Raw genomic sequence first — 26,056 nt, forward strand, 5'->3', positions numbered from 1 at the left:
GTTTAGAATAAAACTAAGAGTACATTTATTAATAAAGAACAGAAATGTAGGTGGCGCTAAGCAGAAAAGGGAGGAAGGTGTGATTGCACACAAAACAAGGATGCTTTCTAGTGACTAAAACTTAATTTTAGCAGGTAATAATCTTTACCTGACTAGTTTGCTCACTTAAATCAGGTTACCAGCAATTCTAGTCCTCTAGAACAAACGACCCCACTTTCAGAGACTTTTAGGGTGCTGTCCTCTTTGTTCTTGGGATGTGAAGGACTAGTTGACTATCCGATAAGCAAATACTTATCGGATAGTCAACTAGTCGCTCCCCCTGCCACCTCTATCAGATAGTCCCCAGCTGATTCCGGGCTCCCTGAGGCATTCAAAGCAGCAGCGCAGCACGGAGCAACTGATCCCAGGCTACGTGCGGCACTGCCGCTTTGAAACGCCACCGCAACCCTAGGGCTGTTGCTACACTTCAAAAGCAGAGGTGCCCTATCGACTAATCAAATAGTCGATGCAAAAATGCATCGACTATTCAATTAGTCAATTACCCGATACTTAACATCTTTACTTTGTTTTCTAAGTGATAAGTAGAATGTTTTGTTGTGTTCCAAAGTTCATTGTCTTTACCTCAAGATCTAGTAAAAGTTCCTAGGAGTGCAGACTCTTTCTCTTAGGGTGTGTCTAGACTACAGGGTTTTGTCGACAAAAGGGGACTTTTGTCGACAAAACTATACCTGCGTCCACACTGCCTTTGAGTTATGTCGACATAACATCGACAAAACTCAGCAGGTTTGTCGACGTATGTAAACCTCATTCTACGAGGAATAACGCCTTTTATCAACAGAGTTCTGTTGATAGAAGGCATTATTGCATCTACAGTGTCCTTTGCGTCCACACTGTTATGTCGACAAAGCGGCTTGCTTTGTCGACAGAACTGGATGTAGTCTAGACGCTCTTTGTCGACAGAAGCTTTGTCGACAGTATCTGTCGACAAAACTTCTGTCGACAAAACCCTGTAGTCTAGACATACCCTTAGTGTACTCACTAGGTTGTTTTCTGCTCCTTACCAGGATGGCTTTCTTTACCTTACATGTAAATATACATTCATTGTCCTCTGGCATACAAAGCTTGATCCAGATATGTAAATCTACATTCTTTTGTCTAAGGTGTTTATCAACTCTCTCCACAACATACTTTAGGAACATACTTCCAGAGCATGTACTTACACACCATGTGTACATACATCACACAGTGATATGCATGACCAGCATGTCATCTATTTTTATATAATGCCTTACTTGATACACTTTTATAATACAATAATATCATCCACAACCATTTTATTTAGTTGCTTATTCAGTGGGGTGCCAACCCTCTGCTCTTCCCCCTCAGAATTCTGTATTCTGTCACCATGGTTGAAAGGGAAGATGATAGAAAACAGAAATTAGGCTTAGTTTGCACTTAATTTGAAGAAGCAGTGATGCTGATCACACCTGTAATAATACTCTTATACTGAAGTGCCAACTTTCTAATGGCTTATTTAATGACTTTCTCCATCTCGCTGCTTTTTGAATTCTTAACCCTATTCCAATTTGCCTCCTATCCTTTTTTTCCAACCGTTCTCCTGAGAATAAATATGCATGTGTTTGACTTTGCACATTGCCTTCAATAAGACTTAAATGTATGTTTAAGTGTTTTAATGAACAGCATTGGCTTTAAGCATTTGCTTAAAAGGTAAGGAGATATATAAGTGCTTTGCTGAATCAGGGACATCAGTAGTCCCAGTGAAGATATTGAGACTATTCACATGCATAAACTTAAGCAGATGTGTTTGCAGGCAGGGTTCAGGACTCACTGTGTTTTTTCACTGAACAGAGAAAAAATAAGCAATATATAAACATGGCCTGAAGGGTTTTCTCCTGTTTTTTGTTTTGTGTTTTTTGGTTTTTTGGGTTTGTTTTTGTTTTGTTTTTTATTTTTTTGTATTGCAAGTTCTTTGTCTACCCAGTTTTTCCTGGACAAGTCTGTGGATGACTGAAGAACTAGTAGGTTCAGGGCACTAGAGAAATCATACATATAAAATTGGAATAATTGAAATGAAAGTGATTTATATTCAGCTGTGTAACACATTTTGTTTGGTCTTCTACAACTGGTTAACTCAAACAACTTGAAGAAACATTCTTTAGTCCACATCTCTGAGTCGTCCAGCAAAACCCAGAAAAATAAGGCTCGACAGTCCTCATATTTCTAAGTTAAAAAACCACACCCACCCACACAATTGTATTATTTTAAAGAAACTCAACCAAATAAAAATAAACATTTTAGATATACATAATTTGCTATAAAGGAACACCAACAAACAAAGGTATAGATTAAATTTTCTCCCTTGTAGTTCACATTTATCTTTTTTCTTTATAGTGTTTCAGAAGAATGTTGCAGTGTCTCAATCTCATATCGTGGTATTTCCAGTTTGTTGGATGTTTTAAAGATAATTCTACCGTTCTTACAATTTTTAATTTTCTTTCTTTCATGTTCATTTTTCCTGCTTCCTGTTAGCTGTTCCATTGGTATAATCAAATTTAACATGTAGTTTGATCCTATTTCTAAAGACAGGTTTGAGAGTGTGTGAATTATATTAGTTACATTCCTGTAGAATGTAAAGTTTTACTAGGAGCACCCTGTTTTGTTCTTACTTTAAAAGCTATGTACATGCATCTGAATGGCTTGTCAAGATGAAATATTACACCATTAGTTTGTTTTGCATTCAGAATATCAGGAGCACTGGTTTTACTTTGAAGCCAAATGGCAATTTTATTTGGAGGAGAGAGAAATCACAGAAGAAAATCAGAATAAACCCGTCTTTCCTGATAATTATGATGCTGAGGAGAGAGAAAAGGTAAAAGTCTGCAAATGTAACTTGAAGAAGAGCTCAGAAAAGCTCATTACAATAGACGCATTTCCAGAAAGACAATCCAAGATGGTTGTTAAATGTCTTGCTCCTCATAGGGCAGAGGTTTTTCTGAAAGGATTTTTTGCTTTTTAAAAAGAAAAATTATTCCATGTTTACTTAATATGTGAATTGATACAAGAAATGGTTACAGTAGAATGAGGAATAAGGTTCTAAGTGGCAGTCATGGAATGGGCTTGTAACAGGGTATATGGCAGAAGAATTGGGAGGAAAGGAGGATTTCACTCCCACATCCCCCATGATTTATTTTCTTTAAAAGGTCACTGTACCCCATTACACAAAGGAATATAATAAGCGGCGAAATCAAGCTGGCCAGATGTTTAAACATCTAGAGAAGATGTGAATCATGGCTATTAAAGATGGAAAAGACCTATTTGACAATCTAGGCTGGAATTTTCAAATGGATGACCAACTCTCATAGAAATTCCCATGGGAGTTGGGCACCTAACTCTCTCAAAGCTCATTGGAAATCTCCATTCTAGTTCATTCCTGTTTAGTACAGAATTGACTCCTACATGGGTTTTTTATAGTCTTGTTTTAAGTATCTCAGGAGATGGTGTTTCACCACTGCTCAGGTTACTTTATTCTGTAGTCTTCATTGTTTTTACTTTAATCTCATTACTTTTAATTATTGCTCCTTGAACCAAGCTAAATAAATTCTTCTTCCTTGGTGTTTACATCTTTCCAGTATTTGACCATAGTTCTCATGTTTCAAACTTACTTAGCGGCCTAGCAATAAACGTAAAATTATTTTCAACTTTCCCCCCTATATCAGTTCTTCCAGTCCCATAGTATATGGTTCTGTTCTGTATTTGCAAAGATCAGTTTTACTTAAAAAAAATAAATACACTTCAGATTAACAAAGAATATACAGGATATTTTATAAAATCGGCTGCCACTTCTACATCCCCAGAAATTTAGTGGCAATGAAAGATAAGTGAACCCTTCCTGATATCATGGACAAGATACCATGGGCAGTGGATACAATCAGAACAAATAATCTTGCAGGAAATAGGAGGTTGACTTAGGGTAACCGTTTTGAAGGGAGGCGGGGGAAGCCCCACACAGCCACTGGCGACAGCCCAGCTGGGGCTGCAAGTGGCAGCGGTGGACTTGGGAAAGTGGCAGGGCAGAGCAGCTAGGGTGCTGCTGGGCTGCTCCCACAGCGCCGCCCCTCACCTGAGCAGCGCTGCGGGACCAACCCAGCAGCACCCCAGCTGCTCTGCTCAGCTCAGCCGCTTCCCCAAATCCGCTGCTCGTCAGTTTTAGCAGTGGCGGACTTGGGGAAGCCGTGGGGCAGAGAAGCTAGGGTGCTGCCGGGTTGGTCCCGCAGCACCACTCAGGTGAGGGGCGGCGCTGTGGGACCAACTCAGCAGCACCCCAGCTGCTCTGCCCTGCCACTTTCCCAAGTCCACCGCTGCCGCTTGCAGCCCCAGCTGGGCTGTCGCCAGTAGCTGCGCAGGGCTTCCCCCGCTTCCCTGCAAAACGGAAGGTTGGCCGCACCGTTCCCCACTGCCCCCGCCCCCTGGCTGGACACAGTGCAGTCCTGGCAGACCCATCACAGGGGTATAATCCCCTTCCCCTCTTCTCCCCTTCCCTTTCCCACCCGTGAGCATGAGTGGGGCTCACAGGTGCTCCAGTTGTCCGGCTGGCTGGAGCACTTCCAGGTTCCAGTTGGTGCCGGACTATCAGGAGTGCCAGACCACTGGATGCTGGACAATTGGAATTTTACTATATTTTATTTCCTTTTGTCCTATGTGACTGTTGACATTAAAGCCTCTGTCTCTGAGAGAAAGAGTTGCTTCTGGGGGGACTATTCAGCAGAGGAACCAAGGAGTTGGTAGGAGGCTTTGAAAAAATATCAACTAAAATTAATATTGTGGTTGCATTTTTAAATGGGAAGATCAGATGTGCCCTGCTACTGCTGCACATGAAAAGTCACAAATAGATAGGCGCTTCCCTTGAATGTAGACCTTTATCAACCATCTTGGGATAATAGGGTCCCACAATATATTACCATGCATGTAAGAGGTGGTGAGTGCTTGCAGTCCCTTGTGCCCTACACGATAGCTATTTCTTTAGACTTACAGGAGGTGGAGTTCTGAAGGCCGGGGTGGAAGAAGAGGCCATGATGCTCCCATGATTGCATACGATGCTCTTTTAGGATGTGGTGGGGACTGGACAGAACTTTGCAACCGAGCAATGTTCCACGGAGGTGAGTAATCCTCTTGGTCCTTTAGAATATCACGTATGTGAATCCCCTGAGGTTTAAATGGCAAATGGTCATTGTTGCATGAGATGCCACCTTTAATCCATGAATGTCAGTCCTGTGGAAACAGACATCTCAGAGTAAAGCTGCTGCCTGGGTATCTCCCATATTACCATTAATGATACCTTATCAGTTTTACAAACATGACCTAATTAGGCCTCACAACTGAGTTGTGAAATAGGCTAAGGAGATCTCAATATAGGGTTCACTTCACCCACCACCTACATATAGGAACCTCTGTCTGGGATGGCTGCTATAGAATTACACACAGAAAACCCCCCGAAGGGTATAAGATAGGGAGGGTGGGAAAGGAATAATGTATGCAATTAAAACTATGGGGAGTTTTCAGGCAGATAAAATGTAATTAATCACTTGAGCTGGAGCAGAGGGTAGAAAATACTGGGCTTTTTGTACACACTGTACAGCAGCAAGAGCCAGGATTATTAGCTCATTGTGCACTGGAGACTCCTATAGATAGGAGTTATCCATAGCAAAGGAGTGACAGGTTTCCAGTCTTGTGCCACTTAGCACACAAGGCGGAGACTCTGCCCTAAGTCTGCACTACATGGAATACTGGGGCCAGCCCAGGTGTTCATTGGGTTACACAATGAATGTATTGTGCATATTAAACTCGTGGCGAAGGCTCGTTTTCACTGTAGCCATTAGCGCGAGTTAATATACCTGCGTTGCTCCACTTAAGCTAGCCTAGCTCAATGAGAGCAGCCACGCTGAGAAATAACAGCTGAGCCATGCAGCCTGGGTCCGATTAGCAGAGTGAGGGTATGTCTACACTACCCCCCTAGTTTGAACTAGGGGGGTAATGTATGCATACCGAACTTGCTAATGAAGCCCGGGATTTGAATTTCCCGGGCTTCATTAGCATAAAGCCGGTGCGGCGCCGGCTTTATGCTAATGAAGCCCGGGAAATTCAAATCCCGGGCTTCATTAGCAAGTTCGGTATGCATACATTACCCCCCTAGTTCGAACTAGGGGGGTAGTGTAGACATACCCTGACTGATTTAACAAGGGATGAGTAATTGTCACTCAAACTGCAGCATCCTCACTGCATTACTAGCTCCAGAGTAGGGATGTAGAGAATAGTCGACTGGAGTATCAACTACTCACTTTCCCCACCCCTGCTGCCTCTATGAGTGGCAGCAAGGGGGGGGAGACAAGAGCCACTGCTGCGAGGAGCCAGCTTAAAAGCCAGTTCCCCCCAGCATGGGCTCCACGGTGCCGTCTGTCTCCCTCCCCTGCTGCCTCTATCGGAGGCAGTGGGGGAGGAAACATGGGAAGCTGCTGTGAAGCAGCCTCTGCCCATGGTAGACTGAGGCTCGCCATGGGCAGAGGCTGCTCCAGGAGCAGCCCCCGTCCATGGAGGCTGCCGCAAACAGGGGCTGCTGGACTCAGCACAAGCTGGGGCCAAGCAGTCCTGGCAGCTCTTGCCGCATTTAAAATGCAGAGCCTCAGGGCGATGGCTCCCGGAGCTAGCACAAGCCGGGACTGCTCAGTCGTGGCTCGAGCTGGCTCCAGAAGCGAACCCCGCTGCAGCTCTGCAGAACTGTCCTATCGACTAATCATGTAGTCTGTGCAAATTGTATCAACTACACGATTAGTCAGATAACCACAATTTAACATCCCTGCTCCAGAGGGGCTACTGAAGCTTCAGCTCATGCCTCCAGAGGGGCTACTAGCTTGCATTTAAAGCACCATTTAATTTGACCTAGAGATTTGTGTGTGTGCATGGCAGTTGGGGAAGGGACACAACTTGAATGGCAGCTAGAGCTACCCCTGCCGTGAAGACAAGCTCTTACTCTTCTTGCCAAGAAGCAAAGAGGCTCAGGAGCCATAAGACACGGTGTGGCCTTCCTGCTTGTGTGAACTTTCTTGCGGCTATCTACAGACCAGCCCTGCAGATGCAGGGAAGAGATCTTCCTTCTCAGATGCAGCGTTATGCAAAGCAAACAGTTACTTCTGGCGAGGGGAGAGGGTTGAAATTCCAATTGGTCGTTGAACTGCCTAGAGCAGAGGTGGGTAACTTGCGGCCTGAGGGCCACATGCAGCCTACCAGGATTTTATATGTGGCCTGCAAGATATTTTATTACTGTTGCCCATGTTCAAAGTTGCCAGATTATGCTGATTTCTGCCCATGTAGGTTTTTTTCCAACTGGTATTACCAAAGTAACACACACATAAAGCAAAGGCACATGAAGTGAGATGAGTGCTGACTGCACACAACATTGATTGTGAGAGCCTGTGGCACATCCGGCAAATTCTAGGTACCCAAGCACAGTTAGCAAAACTACCCTGCCCAGGAGACCGTCGTGGTTACAATAATCTTGCGGCCCACTGAGATGAAGAAGGGCCACTCATGCAGCCTATTCAGTAGCCTAGGTTGCCCTTCATTGCCCTAGAGCTACTGTTCTGAGATTGTCTTTGTCTCACCCCATAAAAGTAAAACACCTTTGCTGTAGTGGCTTCTCTGTGTAATGATACATCTGCAAAGATGAGTACAATTTTCACTAAAACAGAACTGCACACAATTATGTTTAATTTTGCAGGTGAGAGTGCAGCTACTGGATCGATTGCCGGCTGCTTGTATGGATTGCTTTACGGCCTAAACAAGGTTCCCAAAGGCTTGTACCAGGATCTTGAACACAGGGAGAGGCTAGAATTCTTGGGCGAGACTCTTTACCAACGATCCACAGAGGAAAAGTAAAGCAGTTTCTGCCATTTTTCTTTTTCTATAAAGACTGTGTCAAACACTGTAGATAATTTACTAATCATAATAACACTGTTCTAGACTGGTGAGGTATCGTTCCAAAAGGTTTCTGCAGAATGCGTATAAGTGCAGTTAGCTGAGTCATTCAAAAGTAACTGGACACTACAGATGTTCAGTTTTTCAGAGCCGCAGGGATTTTTGAGAATCAAAGCGGCTCTTAAAAAGAACAATACAGGCCACTGAGATCATCTGAAATTAAAAACATATAAATAAATAAAACCCTCTTATTAAATTCTGCCTACCTTACTAATGCCAACTCTAAAAAGCGATTAGCGGTAGTCTGTTGTACACATATGTAATTAACTTTCAAAACTAATGCTTTTCTGCCAAACTAATAGTATGACCCTTTTGTGAGGATGTCTCGTTCCCTGTAGATGTTAAACTTTTGATGGTTCTACCACCTCCCTCTTTCCTTCTCCTCACATCTAATGTCTCTGTGATACTTCCAAATCTCACCATCTATTCATTTAGGAAATGTTAACCCTTTGTCAGCACTATGGTATATATGTATTGTTATGTGAGAAGCTTTCAGAAAGGAAAGGCCAACACTAGCAACACCTCCAAGATACAGCAAAGTATCCCTGTGTTTAATATTTCTGCATTGTTATTTTTTTCAGTCTAGACTCTTCAAAAAAATTTAAAAATCAAGTGGCTGAAATATTTGTAAATAAATTCATCTTATGCTTCTCATAAGCATCATTTCTTCATTTTTAGATCATGCTTGTAAGTTGCTGCATCAGAATTTTTTGGCTGAGGTCATCAAAGTGCTATCATACGTCACCAGTCAGGCTAAGATGGGTTTCATATGACAGAGATTTCTCTCACAAAGAGGCCTGGAGAAAAAACAGTTACTAAAAATTAGTATCTGAGCTGAATAAAATTAACAGTAGAATTTAGTGAACCATAATCTGATCTGTAATTCTGGCATATATCTGGAATGACTCCCATTAGTGGAATTATACCAGTGTCAATTCTGTAGTAATTGAGAGCAGAATTTGGTCCTGTATGTTAAATGCCATGTTTTAGCACAGAGAGTCTTAAACTGTGGTCCACAGAGAACATTCTAATGGCCCACAGAGAGCTGACTGGTCACGTGATCCTGTTTTCGCCTCTTTATTTTCACTTACTGACTTGCATTTAAAAAGGCAGCAAAAAATACATACATACGCTTTTATTACTTTTCCATATAAGCAATCAGTGTAATTACCATTGGGATGTTTATGTGATAGAAAGGGGAGCAGGTGATCCATGTCACTCTGATTAGTAGAGAAGATGGTCTACATGCCAATCTCTTTGTTAAAATATAGGCTACTCTATGGACAACATTAAATGCTCTTGTTTTAGCAAGTTCTCTATTTGCATCTTTCCTATGTGCTGCTTTCTCATTTTGAGCCTATGTAAATGTTTAGACAAAGAAGGATATTTATTTGTAACATGACTTTATATAAAAGAAAAACATCAAGACTTTCTGAAAACCTTCTTTCTAGTTTACAATGCCTCTAGCATTTCTAGGATTTTCTCTTGTATAGTCAACTTTTCCTTTACCCAGGAAAAAACTCCAGCAAAAAAGAAACAGTCATTCCACAAAGGTGGCGCACCATGTCATTAGACTTTGCAAGGTTGAACTAACTTATTGTTGCTGTAATTTTAAAGTTAACAATTGTCAGTATTATTCTTCTGTAATTTATCAAAGCTATCCCATTATTGATCTTCCCTCACGTTCACCAGGAAGAAGGACCAAAAACTTAATTTTAGAGACAGAAGAACTAATCTAATTTTACAAGGATGGTTCACACTGACAGAAGCTCTAAAGTAGGCAATTTCGAACTAAGCATTATTTCTATAGGGGCAAAGAGGCTATTGGCTACCACTTTATTAAGGCTGTAACAAGGTTTAATCATCAACATGAATAAGAGTAACCTCTATAGCAAAGGAACACAGTTGTTGCTTTCCTTTACTGTAGGCAATTCTTTGAACCAAATTAGATGCAAAGCCAGAGGACTTCAAGATACTGTGTGTGGTCTCTAGCGTAACATCTCCTTTCCGCCCTCTTGTTATGGCCATCTGACTCAAACTAAGATTCAACTAACTTCTAGTTAGAGCTACTAATAGTCAGGCCCTGGAATCTTTTATAAGTGGGTACAGAGTAAACTTCATTCCCAATAACCAAACACCAAGCACCTTTCCCAAAAAGCTTTGAACCAGCATTACTCTCTCCACTTGAGGTATTAAAACTTGCTAACACGAAGAAGAAGGTGCTGAAGCAAGAGCCAACTCACTGACAACTGGACAATAACTTAACATTATCCAATGTAGAGAAAAGAAAATGCAACCAGCTAATTAGGATGCAAATAACCTAATTGCAAGAACTTAAACCACATATAGCAGTTACAAACCACATGGCCAGGCCTGGCTGTCTTACCCATTGCAGTGTGAGCAAGTAGGAAAAGCTTTCTCATAGGGACAAAGGGTCATGAGAAGCAGCATAGCTCTTGCTATGTGTTTGCTCTCCCCCATCTATAGCAGCTTTCAGCTAGGCAATGGGATCAGTCAATGGGGTGACCAGTCATGCAGCTTATAATAAAACAGCTTGTCATGATTGGCTGCTGGAGCTGTTATATTCTTCACTTGATGATCCTGGCAAGAATGGCTGGGGGCTGCCTATTCTGTAAGGAAGGAGTGAATGGAAGAGAGTAGAGGCAAATATTTGTTGTCATGCAAAGGAGCTAAGGAAAAACCTTCTTTAATTAGGACAAGTTCGCTGGGTCTAATGCAGCTCTCATCAACCTTCTAAAATCTAAGCACCCCTTCAAGAAAATGAAACCATTTGTACCTCTGCTGTCCTGCCATGCCAGCAAGGCAGCACAGGGGAAACCTGCACTACCACTCTTCTGCACCCCCAGTTCACAAGGATAGTCCTCTGAGACACATCAGTATAACATTAAAAAGGAAACTCAAGCACTTGAGGGCCAAGAATTAGTTTGCAGGGCTGTAACAAGGGTGGGGCAAGCGGGGCACTCGCCCCGGGCACATCATAATCAGGGGTGCACAGCTGCAATAAGTAAAACTAATAAACTGCAAAAGTAAAGAGTATGACACATGCTGACCTAAAGAGAGGGGGCACATAATTCATATTTTGCTCCAGGCGTAAAATACCTAGTTACGGCACGGTCAGTTTGTTATTGTTTACCAGAGGTTTTAACAAAGTCTGCCATGGTTATTTCATGAGAGTCCTGTGTTGTTAACGCGAGCCTTCCCTTGCAGCGCTGGCAAACCATGGTGCTCCCAGCGTGTGCCAGCCAGAAGCTGAATGGCTTAGTGTGGGCTGAAGAACACTAAGAAGGGCAACTCCCAGCAGCCACCTTCCAATGGTAAAAAAAGAGAGCTCCAAATCCTCTGCAATGTGTGTGTATTGGAAAGCACCCTACCCCTGTAAGCCCCCACAGGCACTGCTGCAGTGCTGGGCTAGGGTTCCAGAAACCTCCACCGTCCCAGCACAGAAACACAAAGGGGCCGGGGGCCACGGTTGTTCAGAGGAGTAACAGATGAATTGGTATGAGCTTCCTCTCCCTGCCCTATTTCCAGCAGCTCTTCCTGCTCAGGTACTGAACACATCTCCACCGCCCCAAAGGCACAGGGTCTGACCATCTGTGACATGTCAGTGTCCCCTACAAAGGCTTTCACTGGGATAACCCTGTCACTGGGACTGAATAAGCATTTCAGCCTGTTGGTGTTTTGGGCTGTTGGCATTCAGTTCAGCGATGAGTGTCACAGAAGTGCCTAGGAATAAATGAGAGACAAGGTGGGTGAGGTAGTATCTTTTATTGGCCCAATATCTGTTGGTGAGAGAGAGAAGATTTTGAGCTTTCACAGAGCTCTGCCTCAAGTCTGGGTAAGGTAGTCAGTGTATCACAGTAAACGGCAAGGTGGAACAGATTGCTAAGCATAAGGAGTTAACACTTGTTGTAAGAGACCTTACAGACAGACACAAGAAAACCTCACACTTACCGCTGCAGATCCAGCAACTGCACCACACGCCCCAAGAAATCTGATATCTACAGCTAGGCTCTAAGGGTATGTCTACACTACATGGCTCCGTCGACGGAGCCATGTAGTGTAGACATACCCGTAGATACCACAGAATATGCTCATAGGCGAAAGTCCAGGATATATATCATAACACACGTAAAGCTGCCCTCACCAAACAAGGACACTTCCCCAAATAAGTAGATTGCATCTTGGAATGGGCCACCCTAATTTCCTGAGAGATCCTGCTTCAATACAGAAGGAGGAGAGGAATTAATGTCACACACACATCTTGTTGTCATCTGTTCTGCCCCATGCTGGAGCCCATGTGGGGAATCATCGCACAATTACAACCCATACTTGATGTGTACCCCATCCTGAGAGAAATATTTACCAAAGCCCTATTTCTGGCTTCAAACAATCCCCCAACCTTCCCAAATCAATCATTAGAATGCATTAACAGATCAGGATGCATTAACTCAAAGCAGCACCATATCCTACCAGAACAGATGAAAAACCTGCAGCCATACTTCCATTGCTACAGTGTTCAAGCTCCTCCATAAGACACCTTTCCATATTCTTGGGTCCTCTACATGCCTATTGCAACATGTGGTGTACCTCATGCAGTGCGTCAAATGGCCCGGCAGTAACTCTGGGAGTAAAGCAGACAATCACTACACACTCAGATGAACTCACACAGAAAACTAATAATACACAAAAACGTCCTATCACTCTTGGGTGAACTATTTTCACAAAATAATAACTCCGTATGTGACCTCTCAGTCTAGGTCCTCAAAAGAAACCTGCACAACACCTTCAAGAGATGAGCATGGGAACTTAAATTCATAATTCTGGTAGACACCAGAAATCATGGACCCAATAAAGACAGGCTTAGGCTACACTGAAGCTTTGCTGTGCTGTGACTTTCTGGCTCCAGGATGTGAAAAAACACCCCTCTGAAGTTAAGGAAGTTACAGCGCTGTAAAGCACCCAGTGTAAACCAGGCTACACACTTCCAGGGGATAGCAGTTAGCTACTCCCCTCCTAAACTGGTTTACTTAGAATGCGGGGAGAGCTCTCTCCCACAGTGGCCTGTGGCCACACCACTTCTTTAAAGCTGCTGCAGCTGCACTTTAAAGTTTTCGGTGTAGATAAACCCATGCTGGTTTTTTGGTCTTATTGCAACTACTAACTCTGTTTTGTCCTGAGGCAGCAGTGTTAACTGTCCACTTTATTCTGAATGGCTTTTTGTAGCATGTTAACTCCTTGTGCTTGGCAATCAATTCCACCTCCTGGCCTTATTCTGAGTCACTTTCCCAGACCCGAAGAAGAGCTCTGGGAAGCGGGAAAGCTTGTCCCTCTCAGCAAGACAAGTTGGTGCAGCACAAAATACCACCTCAGTCACCTTGCGTGTCCTGGGGCCGACACGGCTATAACACCACTGCAAACAGCTATGTGTAAATACATAAACTGCCCGCTTGCCTCATGAAAAGGTATTATTGATGAAGGGAGGGTGAAGAGAGGTCATTTAAAAGAAGCAAATAAACAAGGCATTTTGAAAGTGATCTTGGGTCATCTGGCCACACATCTGATCAGCCCATTCTGGCAGGTAAAATCATGCAGTTAGGACAAAAGTATTCAGAAAAGAATTTATCTAGAGCTTCTAGGGCAGAGAGAAAAGAGAAGCCAGGTATATATTGTGCTGCCCACTGCCATGGGGGAGTTCTAGGTTCCATTTCCAGACTGCTATCTATCTTGCTCCTTGCTCTAGTTCATGGCCTGGGGTGGTGCTTTGCACTTCTCAAGAAAGAACCCTTGGGTTAAGAAATGGTGTTAACAGACTCTCACTATGCTCAACAGCCTTAAGGGACCATCCTTCCCAGTTCCTCTCAGCAATAATGACAGGAGGTTATAGTTCAAGGAATAAAGGGTAGGAGTTGGGATAATTTTAGGGATGAAAGCTTGACCCCATTGAAATCAGGGTCTAACCTCCCATTCAACATAGCCAAGATTGCTCTGCAGGACTTCATGCAGCGGACTCTCCCATATGAAATGAATTTTTTTTATGCTGTGATAACAGTATCAGCATTGCCCATGCATGTCCCCACACACCTGTATTTATATTAGAGGAATAAATTCATCAAGTGAACCCAGGATTTCTATTTCATGGTACATGGTCATCTGAGAGAACACAACTTTCGTAAATACATTGTAGTGCTTGTTTGTGGGTGAGATCATCTTGGAAAAACTTCACATGCCCTGAATAGATAGAGGAGCACTTGTTCATCTTCTGTTACTAGATGATGAACATAGACCAAACATTCTGATACAGGATATGCAACATATTAATTTGTGAACTTCTAAAACAGTGTAATATTTCTGAAAACTAAATTAAAATGCACCCTAATAAATCACTTTAAAATACATCCTATTGATTTGACCTCACTCTTGTTTCTTTTACCACCTAATGATCATTGTGTTATTGCCCTCAACTGATTGATTAATGCTATTACAATGAACTTCAAACTAATAACAAGAGGGTCTGAACCTGTTTTGACTGCAGTCAATTTGGGTTTTGCAATTAATGTTAGTAGAAGCCAGATTGGCCCATACTTTATTATATGTTTAAGGAATGCTCACAGTATGGAAGGCACTTTTTAGAGAGTACAGCCCCTCCTGGCAGGCTTGCAGTCAGAGGTCAGACAGACAGAAGAATAAGGCAGGGTTACAGGGAATGGGTGAGGGAATTCTTCTTTCTCTTCTTAATTCTCACAAACAATTCTAAATAAACTGTGAACAATCAACTCAAATGTCATGATGCCAGAGTTTTCAAAATTATATTCCATCAGAGTTCTTGGTTGATAGACATTGACCATTTGGCTTTCTCTATGCCTTGCAATCCAAAACAAAACTAAAGAAAATGAAACAAAAGCTTTTAAATCACTGACTATACTTAATCTCCTCCTGCCTTAAACGCCCTTATCCATAACAGGAGAGAGGGAGGGACTACAATCTAATGATAGCCAATGAAAGCATCTTTCTGAAATTAACACCAGTTGTAAAAAATGGAACTCTGAATATGACCTCAGAATTGGCTTCATTATATTTGTTTCTTTGTGTCTGTTACTATTTACGAGAAGGGGTACTTAATCTGTGTTACCATGTACTGTAAATGAGAAGGACATCTGTGCTATGAGGAAATGTAGCTATTCACAGTTGAAACCCAGAGCCTCATTGTTTGTTATATAGACATCAGCCAGCTGTCAATATCTGTTTTGGTCTTCTAAAATACCCAGAAGGTCATTATAAATAGAACCAATTACATCCATCAGCTTAATCCCATGCTATTGTGTGTAATTTTTAACCGCCTTCTCTTCTGTATACTTGAAATGTAGCTATCTGAAAGCCAGATTTGGTCAGTCTTTTTGACAATGAGCAGTACCTTGCTCTCCAGGTAGCCTCACTAAAATCACACCATAGGCTTGGTTTTAATATCCCATTGAAATCAATGGTGTACCACTTGCTGTCGAGAAGAATGACTGGATCTGGCCCTACAAAAACACAGTTTTCAAGACTAATTACTACATGAAACGTGAACAGTTTTGCAAACTCTTTTTATTCTATTCACGTACTTTATTAGTCAGGTTTCACTTACAGAATGTGTTGTCCCATGTCTGCTCGTATATGACACGGACATAACAATGAATCCTCCAAATCTTCTCCTGCTTTGTTGACTGGAATCCATTCACAATAGTATTTTACTACATAGTGAAGTAATGCAGATTCTCCAGGGTGCTAAAAAGCTGAGACCTTTTGTGTTTTTTCCAAAGCATTATTGTTACTGACTTCATTCTACAGCTTTTGCATTAAGTTCTGTATTTTGTTTAGTAACCAATCAGCAGCATTTTCTAAAGCCTTGACTCTCTGAAGGCCTAACCCTTCAAACTGAACTGTAGATACAGCGTGCCAGATTTCCCGCTCCCAGTTAAACACTGAAAGGCAGCAGTAGTCGAGTGACATTGCTATGGTTATCATTAAATACAGTGCACTATCTCCAGCTCTGTCCTACGTGTTTCAGAAAACAGATTTAATGTGGCATTTCCCACATGCCAAATGTCCCAGATCAGATTAGATTCCTAGTTAACTGGAACTAGCTCATGGCTAATTTCTAAATTGTATCTATAGTGATACTTTAGTCTGTGGCTTATTTACACTTTTTGGTCTTCAGATTTTGTTTTTATTTTTAATTTTTTTAAGTGACAGACAGAGGCATATTTCCAGACTCAGTATGCTCTTATCTTTATTGATTAACATGCGTGGAAGTGTTTGGTTACATTTGCATATCAGGGAACAATAATATTAACGAGGGTGAGAAATGGTGAAGATGAGCTTTGTTCATTGTTAGTGTTGCTTATTCTCATGCACATTTGCCAGTTACTGTCCTATGCTACCTGAATGTTTAAAATGTCACAAAACACCTGACAAATTGCAGGCTACCCAATATAGATTATCAGGCTCATTGATGAGACAGAGAAAGGGACAAAGAGAGCAGTTGTCCTGAGGCCTGGTGATTTAAAAGAGCCTGGGATTCCTGGCTGCCACTTCTTCAGGAGTGGTGGTAGCTGGAACCCGGGGCCCTTTAAATCACCACTGGAGTGCTGTGTGGTATGCTCTGAGCAGCTCTAAGGACTGCCTGGGCAAGATTGGGCCTGATGGCATTGAGGGTTGGCTACTCCAGCCCTACAGAGTGTTCACTCTAAGCTGAGCAGCAGCACAGCTTCACTGTTGATTAATCAGCCCTACCCAGTCAGACGCTCAGGGCTCCCTGCACAGAGCTGACTGATTGGGTAAGGCTGATTAATCACCTGTGAAGCTGTGCTGTCTTGTAGCTTGGGCTATGTATACACCAGACTTGTTGACTTGTCCCACAACTTGAACTCGAGTCCGACTTAAGTCACCTAGGTGACTCGACTTGAGACTCCACTTGGGGTCATTGTTTGTGACTTGAGACTTGCTAATTTTGTTAAATTGACTTAGTGAAAAAAATGTCCAAAAATGCCGATATTGGTGGCTTGTAAAAAAGTGACTTGACATTTTTTAAATTAAGACTTGAGACTCGACTTGGGACTAGACTCGAAAGTGACTTTAGGGACTCGAGACTCAACTTGAGACTTGAACTGTAGTGACTTGAGACTCGACTTGGATTTGACAATGATGACTTGAAGACAACACTGGTCTACACTGTGGGGGTTTTCCGGGATACTATCCCAGAAAAACCCTGCTGCATCCAGGGAAAGCATTTGCTCTTCCATTTTTTTTTCAAGGAAGAGCAAATGTGCTCTTTCAGGGAGCCCTGTATTCCTTGTTTCACAAGTAATAAGGGTTCCTCCGAAAGAGGAGGCTTTTTTGCCATTTGGCCCCCTGTAGACGGCCAAAAGTTTCTTCCAAAAAAAGGCGGAAAAAGCTATGCAAAATGTGGAGCGCATTTTGCGTAGCCTTTTCGGCAAAAATGTTGCAGTCTAGACCTAGCCTTAGAAGGAACACTGCCGAGGCCCCGCCCTTTCTTGGAGTGAGAAGCCAGCACACCCCTACACCTTGCCCCGGGGGGGAGGGCAGCAGATCTGTTGGCACCACTGACTGTTATTAAAAACTTGCTTATGCACACACGCCACAAGATGCTTCATAAGGCTTCTAAAATATTTTGCATGCTGTTATCAGGCAACTAACTATGACTCAGTTAAGAACAGTAATTTAAGGTATTCTGTTTTATGCACTATATGTGTAATTGAAAAGCATAAGATAAGAAGAAAGCGAATGGTACAGGTCTTGTCAATACAGCTTTAGGGTCTCCCACCGACCAATTTCTAATTGTATGTTTGTGTATAACACTAAGCTTATCTTGATTTAAGTCGTAAAACATGTTTTAGAAGATTTCTAATATAAAAGAATGGATCTGTTAATAAATAAAATGAAAATAATATAGAGTAATGAAATGGAAGCAATACTGATGACTTCAAAAGAGCATTCATTTTCTTTTATGCAGCACTAAATGTACAAAGTTTTGCTGTGATAAGATGCTGATAGATCCCATGGTGCTGAAGAAGAAGCTAAATAAGATGGCAACAGAACCAGGGGCTTTTGCTGTCCTCAGCAGCCTGCTGCTTTACATCACAGACCTCGCGGCCTGCGACCCACAGATGCCGAGGAAGAAGGCAAAGTGGGCAGAAGGCAAAGAAAACAAGATGAATTGTAATCCTGCATGCCAACGTGCAAACATCAAGCGCCCCACAAGATTCCAGCTTTTGCAGTCCAAGTTCATGAACAACAATCGTGAGCCGTATATAAAGAAGACAAGAGAAGTTGGCAAACTGATCATTAAAGAAAAGCAGTGGGTGAACAGGAGCTGTCTAAATGCCACGGTTAATAAATTAGATAGAAATAAGGAGAAAAAAGGAAGTAGTGCAGCACCAGATGAGAACGAAAAGGTCATTCCTAATGAGAGGGGCAAGTGGAATAGCGTGATTGGGAAAAATACAGTGAAAAACATTCTGAAGAAATTTTTAGCTGCCGAGGAGAAAGCAGCTAAGGAGAAAACTTCTGTCGGGAAAAAGAAAGAGACAAATAGCAATTTGCCAAAAATAATTGGCAAGAATTCTGTTCTGTCCAAACTGAAGGAAAAGTTTGAACAAGCTGGTTCTGTTTGTTCACCCCCTGAGGTAAAGAAACTGTTGTCACACAAAGGTGAGAAAAATAATACAAAGGTCCCAAACAGACAACCTGTTCACAAAGCAGAGGTAAGAGAACTACACACTGTGGTAGTGACAGCTACGGCACTAAATAACCATCACTCCCAGAATTTAGTGTGCACAACTGCTCCAATGCCTAGATTCAGTGTTGTGACTGAAATTAGCCATCCCTGGAGCTGGATGACAAACAACACTGATAGTAATCAGCCTTTTGATCATGGCACTCAAATAGGAGAGAGAAGTGACTCTGACAACACACATGATATTAAGCCTGGTAAGAATGAAATGCCAGAAAATATGGCACAAGGCAGAGAGTACAAAGGACAGATACGCAATGTGCAATGTGCAATGCCCAAGGTCATGACTGACGAGAAGGATGGTGTTGAGACTAAAATAGATTCCACAAACCACGGAACTGATTTTCTTCCTAATTTAGACAGCTCTTCTACTTTCTGTAAAAATAAAGCCCTCACAGGCTGCATTCCGACCTTATCTAAGGCCAGCCAACACCACAAGGGGAATAGCACATTAGCAGGATTTGATATATCTGCATCTGGGGATAATAAAGCTGTTCAAAATGTTAGTAAAGACAATCCATCTACCAACTTGTCTTATTCTGATATAGCTGAAGGACCTAGTGCACACAGTCGCCAGGCTATTAAAGGGGTTGAGAATCCTAAAATACCAGTGAGTGTATGCAGTCCAAAGGAGACAGAAGTGGAGTTCTCAGAGTCAGAAAAAGATCCTATCTTGGCAAGCCAAAAATGTTTTCCAGAGGAGAAACTATTGGAAAATATTCAACTGTTTTGCTCCCCAGTAGTTCAGGCATCTCATAATGTAGCACTTCCAAATGATGACCTGCAGTTAATTGTTAAAATACCTGTTACTGTCAAAATGTCACCACTGATGTCAAGGCAAGAAAACACACCAGATTTTAAAGGTAAACATTCTGCAGCAGCTGTAAAAAAAGAGAAATTTCACTATAAACAAGAAATATTTCCTAGTTCTAAAAAAAAGTATTGCAAAGTTACCTCTAAGCAAGAAGAGGAGCCCAAGGTAAACCCAAACAAGCTGTCGGAGTGTCAAATGCAAACTGAACAAATAATTCAGGAATTACAACCACATCAAATGCTCAGCCCACAAAATAACATTGATAATTTCAGCGCTAATGTATCAAATCCGACTGTGAATCAGACAAACCAAGTACACTCATTGAATAGTTCAGATAAGGAAAAAAACAGTACTGCAGAAGGACAGCGTATCTGCTTTGAGTCTGAAAAAGACCAAAGTCCATTGTCAAGTAATTTAGAGAAGCACAGTTATATACCAGAAGAAAACTTTGGGAAGGACCAATTATCCTCATCACTTGAAACGGCAAGTCATGAAAACAATACTGCTAGGGAAAGGAATACCTTGTGTCACTTGAAGACTTATCAAATGCCATCAAAGTACTCAATGAAGCATGGAAGTGACATTGCAGATGAGAATCCGTGGCCTAATTCTGAGACGTGTCAGTCATTTTCATCAAATTATTTAACAAAGCACAAAAACAATGCTGCAGAACAAAGAATGTGGCATGCTATTGAAAAGCCCCAGTGCCCATCATCAAAAGATTTGGTGAAAGATGAAAACTATATTGTAGAAGATAAGAAGGCTTGTCATAATTCAGATAAGTACCATTTACCTTCTTCAAATGAATCAGTAAAGCATGAAGATGATATTAGAGCAAAGAATGTTATGAATAACTGTGAGAATTACCAGACATCACCATCATCAAGTGATGTCACAAATCAAGAAAATAATACAGCCAAAGAGAAGAATATCCATCATATTTCTGAGAAGAATCAGTTACTTTCACCAAAAGAACTGGGGAAGCATGAAAATAATACTGTAGAAGAAATGAATAACTTAGAGAAATCCCAGTTACCCTCATCAAATGCATTGGTGATGTCTAAAAACAATACCACAGTAAGCAAAAGCCCCTTTAAGCAAAAGCAAAAGTACCAACTACCCACTCCAAATGAATCAGGGGAGCATGAAAAGAATACTGCAGTAAAGACAAAACCCTGGTCTAATTTGAAGCAGGACCAATTGCCAACTTCATATGATACTCTGAATTATGAAAATGATATAAGTCATGAGAACTCTGAGAAAAACCAGTTTCCCTCATCAAATGAAATGGTGATGCATGAAAATAATAGTGCAAGTCAGAGACATAACTTACATAAACATGAAGAGGATCAAATACTGTCATCAGATTATGGGTTGAATCATGAAAATGATACAATGGAAGAAAAGAATGCTACTGCAGCAGGGAGCAATACCTTGTGTAATTCGGAGATGTGCCTTATGCCAGCATGGGGTGATGTTATGAAACATGGAGATAATAATGCAAAAGAGAAGAATTCTTATAGTTTTGAGACATGCCAATTACCTTCTTCAAAGAATAAAATTAACACTCCAGGAATGAGAAATACCTTGTGTAACATCAAATACCAAATGCCATCAAGAGATGTAGTGGAATGTGAATATGATACAACAGAAGATGAAAACACCTATTGTAACACTAAGAAATGCCAACTGTCCTCATCCAATAAATCAGTGAAAGGTGAAAATAATGCTGCAGTGGCAAGAAATGTCGAGAGTAACTTTAAGAATTGTCAAGAGCCATCCTCAAGGAGTACCAGGAAGCATGAAAGCAAGACTGTCCAAGAGAGGAATACCCATTACCAGTTACTCTCAAGAAATGTACCACAGAAGCATGGAAAGAAAACTACAGTAGAGAGAGATACCTTTTGTGACCCTAAGAAGAACAAAAAACCATCATCAAGTTCATTGGGGAAGCATGAAGATAATGTTACTGTAGACAAGCAACAGCAAACACCATTGTCAGATGATTTTTTGAAGCATGAAACCAAAACTGTGGAAGAGAAGAATAAACATCATAGCTCTGAGAAGTACCAATTAATCGCACCAAATAAATTGGTGAAGCATGGAAAAAATACTGCAGCAGAGAAGAAGCAACAAATACCAATAGCAAATGATTTTAGGACACGTGAAATTAGTACTGTGGAAAAGAAAAGTCCACATGGTAAGGCTGAGAAAAAACAGTTACCTGCGTCAAGTAAATCAGAGAAGCATGAAGCTAAGAGTGGGGGAAAGAAAAACAGTTTGTGTGACTTTGAGAAGTTTCAAGCTTCATTGCCAAGCGATCTCATGAAGCATCAAAATGATTCAATATTAGAGGAAAATACGTGGCATAACACTGATAACTGCCAAAAATTACCCCTATCAGAGGATGTATCCAAACATGATACAAATCCTGTAGAACAGAGGAAAACCCAGCCTGGCTTTGAGAAGTACCGCAAACTATCATCAAATGATTTAGCAAAGTATGAAAACGTTGCTGCTAAAGGGAAGGCCAGGTGGTCAAGGGCTGATCAAACAAACGACAGAAAAGCAGAACTCCAGGACTGCACTAGAATAATAGCACAAGCAAAATACATAGCAGAAAGTTACAGTGAAGGACCCTTAAATTCATCCTTTAAACCAATGATTATTAGAGCATCTGATACATTTAAGCATCACACCTGAAATATCTCTACAGATAAACTAAGGACCTAAATTATTTGTATAATCAGATCTTTTTTCCTTCAATCTTCAAGACATTCAATTATCATTTTGTAACTGCACGGATATTGATGTGTATTTGCTAGGGTAGAATTCTTTCACTTTCTTAAACACTGGCCTGAAGAGCTCAACTAAACAAATCACAGAATCATAGAATGATAGAAGATTGGGGTTGGAAGAGATTTCGTGAGGTCATGAAGTCCAACCCTCTGCTTAAAGCAGAACCAACCCCAATTAAATTATCCTATCCAGGACTTTATCAACCCAGGCCTTAAAAGCTTCTAAGGATGGAGATTCCTCGTCTCCCTCAGGAACCCATTCTAGGGCCTCACTGCAAGTATATCAATTAATAATCTGATTAATCATCAATTTATCAAGTATGAGAGAGGCTAAGAGATCATGAAAAAATGTAATCCTGCTCCAATCTCTCTTTGATAATGCTGGGTTTTGTTTGTAACTAGGGTATTTTGAAGACAAAATGTACATTTATTCATTCTAATAAAATGCTTCAGAGGGGTAGCCCATGTTAGTTTGTTTCAGCAAAAACAATGAGGAGTCTTGTGGCAGCTTAAAGACTAATACATTTATTTGGGCCTAAGCTAACATGGGCTGGAGCCCACTTCATCAGATGCATGAAAAGAAACCCTCCATTTGGCAGAGATATATATACATGCAAAGATGGGTAGAGCCCTGAAAATCTGCTGATATCCACTTTATATCCCCAGCTGTGGATATCCACAGATCATTTTTACAGATATGGATGCAGCTGCAGATACAAATTTTGTATCTAGAACCCTGCAAATTTGTGGATATCCGCTTTATATCCACAGGTATACGCATCTGTGGATGTCAACGCAGATGTTCCCTGTAAGCTGTGTGCTTGGACGGCCACCCAAGAAAGATTCAAGTGCTGCCTAGATGGCTGAGCCACTCACTGCACACTTCTGGCAGCACATGTTTCTACTGGTGGTGCCCATTCACACATGCCTCAGTGCATATAGCAAAATGTATTTTGCACACGGATGAAAAAAATTATAGGGAACATTGTCCATGACTCATTTTTGCAGAAACAGATGTGGATGCAGATACAAATTTTGTATCTATGGAGGGCTCTAACGATAGGTGTGTTACATAACTATGCAGAGGACCAGTGCAAATGAGGTCAATTCAATCAGGGTGGATGTGGCCCATTCCCAAGAGTTGATGAGAAGGTGAGAATACCAAAAGAGGGAAAATTACTTTTTGTAGTGAGTGAGCCATTTCCAGTCTCTATTCAGACCCAATCTGAATAGTGTCAAGTTTGCATATGAATTCCAGTTTCATGCTGACGTCTGTTTTTGAAGTTTTTTGCTGAAGTCTGGCAGCTTTCAACACTGTTACTGAGTGTCTAGGGAGACTGCAGTGCTGTGTAGAGGCTGCCAATGCACATGGCAGAGGGGCATTGCTGGCACATGATGGTATATATCACATTAGTAGATGTGCAGGTGAACGAGCTCCTGATGGTGTGGCTGACTTGGTTAGGTCCTATGAAGGTATCATTGAGTAGCTATGCAGGTAGAGTCGGCAACAAGATTTGTCGCAGGGATTTGTTCCTGGGTTATTGCTTCTGTTGTGTGGTGTGTAGTTACTGGTAAGTATTTGCTTCAGGTTGGGGGACTGTCTGTAAGCAAGGACGGGCCTGCCTTCCAAGGTCTGTGAGAGAGAGGGATCATTTGTAGATCCTCGATGACATGCTGGAGATGCTTTAGCTAGGGGCTGTAGGTAACGGCCAGTGATATCCTGTTACTTCCCTTTATGGGTCTGTCCTATAATAGGTGACTTTGGGGTACCCATCTGGCTCTGTCAATTTGTTTCTTCACTTCCCCAGATAGGTATTGTAGTTTTAAGAATGCTTGATACAGATCCTGTACTTGCGTGGCTGTGTCGGAGGGACTAAAGCAAATGTGGTTGTATCTTAGGATTTGGCTGTAGACAATGGAATGTGTGATGCATTCTGGATGAAAGCTGGAGGCATGTAGATAAGTATAGCACTCAGTAGGTTTCTGGTACAGGGTGGAATTTATGTGACCAGCACTGACTCACACTGTGTTGTCCAGGAAGTGGATCTTTTATCTGGACTGGTCCAGTATGAGGTTTGATGGTGGGGTGGAAATTGTTGACATCCTGGTAGAATTGCACTGGTCCTCTGCATAGAAATGTAACATACCCATCTTTGAAGGTGTATATTTACCAAACTGAAGTTCCAGTACATGCATCAGATGGGTTCCAGCCCACAAAGGCTCATGCCCAAATACATTTGTTAGTCTATAGGGTGCCACAGGGCTCCTCATTGTTTTTAATAAAATGTTGTTACTATGAATGACGTTAGATAGTGTCAGCCTTTGTTAGATCAAAAATGGCCACTTTAGTTCTAGCTTTAAAGATGTAAATGCAAAGCCTGATCCATTGCTAGCATGCATAATATTTCAAGGGTAATGTAAGGACAGGTAGATGCTTCCTTTATTAACAGAAAAGTCTGAAAAGGACAATATGTTAAAGAATGTACTATTGGGTGTTAATATTCTGTCTTATAAACATTGGGAAATATTGATTGAACCTTCTGTAAAGATATTTACCTTTTTGGGTGTGTACAGTAGTGGTATATGTTTGTAGAGAGATGTTATTTCCTAATGCATGTCACTCTATAGCAATGGCCTGTATTCATAAAGGATCATAATGCAGCAGCTACAAGTTCTCAAAAATGGCCCAGTCCTGTAAGATGCTGAGCAAGTCAATGAAAACAGGGTGCTGAGAACGCTGCAGGAAGAATTCAGCACTTTGCAGGATTGGAGTTAAGCTGCCTTTGTGGAATACTGGGGCACGCAGGCCCAAGGCAGGCGTTGCCACTGATATTAAAGTAACTAATTGGAAAGTCTTATCTTGCTTGTGCTTTCCTGTCAAGTGCGGCAAGTGTTTACTGTAGTACGATATGAAACTTGATAATAATGAGCAGCCAATGTCATTGAAACGTGCCAGCGGAATGTGGTGTTCAGAGCGGACAATAATAGCAACTTCTGCACAGGGTTTGTGTGTCCCAGGCTTTGTTTGTTATGTTTGCTCCTTGCTGCCACGCTGCTGAACAGAATGTAGCTTCAAAGAGGAATTTTGCTACTAATGTCACATAACACCCGGTGGTAGGTAGGTAGATATTAATATAATGAAGTCCACTGTCACTTGTGCCAGCTTATCTGCCTTGTTTTCATAAGCTGGGCATTACTGAGAGAGGCCTTTTCTAATTAAAAAGGCCTTTATTTAAAGGGCACTTCCTGAGGGCTTTGATTCATTAAATATTATCCATAACTGTCCATACACTGATCCTGGCTCTTTGACAGCCAAGGTCAGCCTGCTTGAAAAGCCAATTAAAACTCCAATCGTTTAAGGGGCAGTAAGCCTCTGAAAGTTGCAGTGCTAATTTAGAAGGGGGAGAGCTCATGCAAATATGCTCTTCTTTATCTATGGCCCATTGCACCACGTTCCTTTGAATTTGTTAGCCATTGCGTGCAGCTACTCAGTAGTTTTCAGAGGTCTGGCTGCTGCTTGTTACCCAGCTTGGCAGAATGCTGCTGTATGACTCCAGCCAAGAGAATGATGACATGAGCAGA

The 26,056-nt window shown here is 41.7% G+C and overlaps 1 protein-coding gene across 2 annotated transcripts in view; it reads left to right on the forward strand.

The window, feature by feature from the left end:
* The window catches only part of ADPRHL1 (ADP-ribosylhydrolase like 1), a 50,687-nt gene extending 25,652 nt beyond the window's left edge, over positions 1–25,035 (forward strand). The window contains exons 5-8 of one of the 2 annotated variants that reach the window (XM_006138938.5): positions 2,763–2,890; positions 5,045–5,177; positions 7,793–7,946; positions 18,083–25,035. In XM_006138938.5, the coding sequence (XP_006139000.3) occupies positions 2,763–2,890; positions 5,045–5,177; positions 7,793–7,946; positions 18,083–22,379 (4,712 nt within the window). In that variant the 3' untranslated portion in view covers positions 22,380–25,035. Of the gene's footprint in view, positions 1–2,762; positions 2,891–5,044; positions 5,178–7,792; positions 7,947–11,277; positions 11,385–18,082 lie in introns of those variants that run through there. The other variant, XM_006138937.5, reaches the window with a different exon arrangement.
* Positions 25,036–26,056: the final 1,021 nt, after the last annotated feature.

Source organism: Pelodiscus sinensis, chromosome 1 (assembly GCF_052426305.1).
Source record: "Pelodiscus sinensis isolate ZL-2025 chromosome 1, ASM5242630v1, whole genome shotgun sequence".
NCBI lineage: Eukaryota > Metazoa > Chordata > Testudines > Trionychidae > Pelodiscus > Pelodiscus sinensis.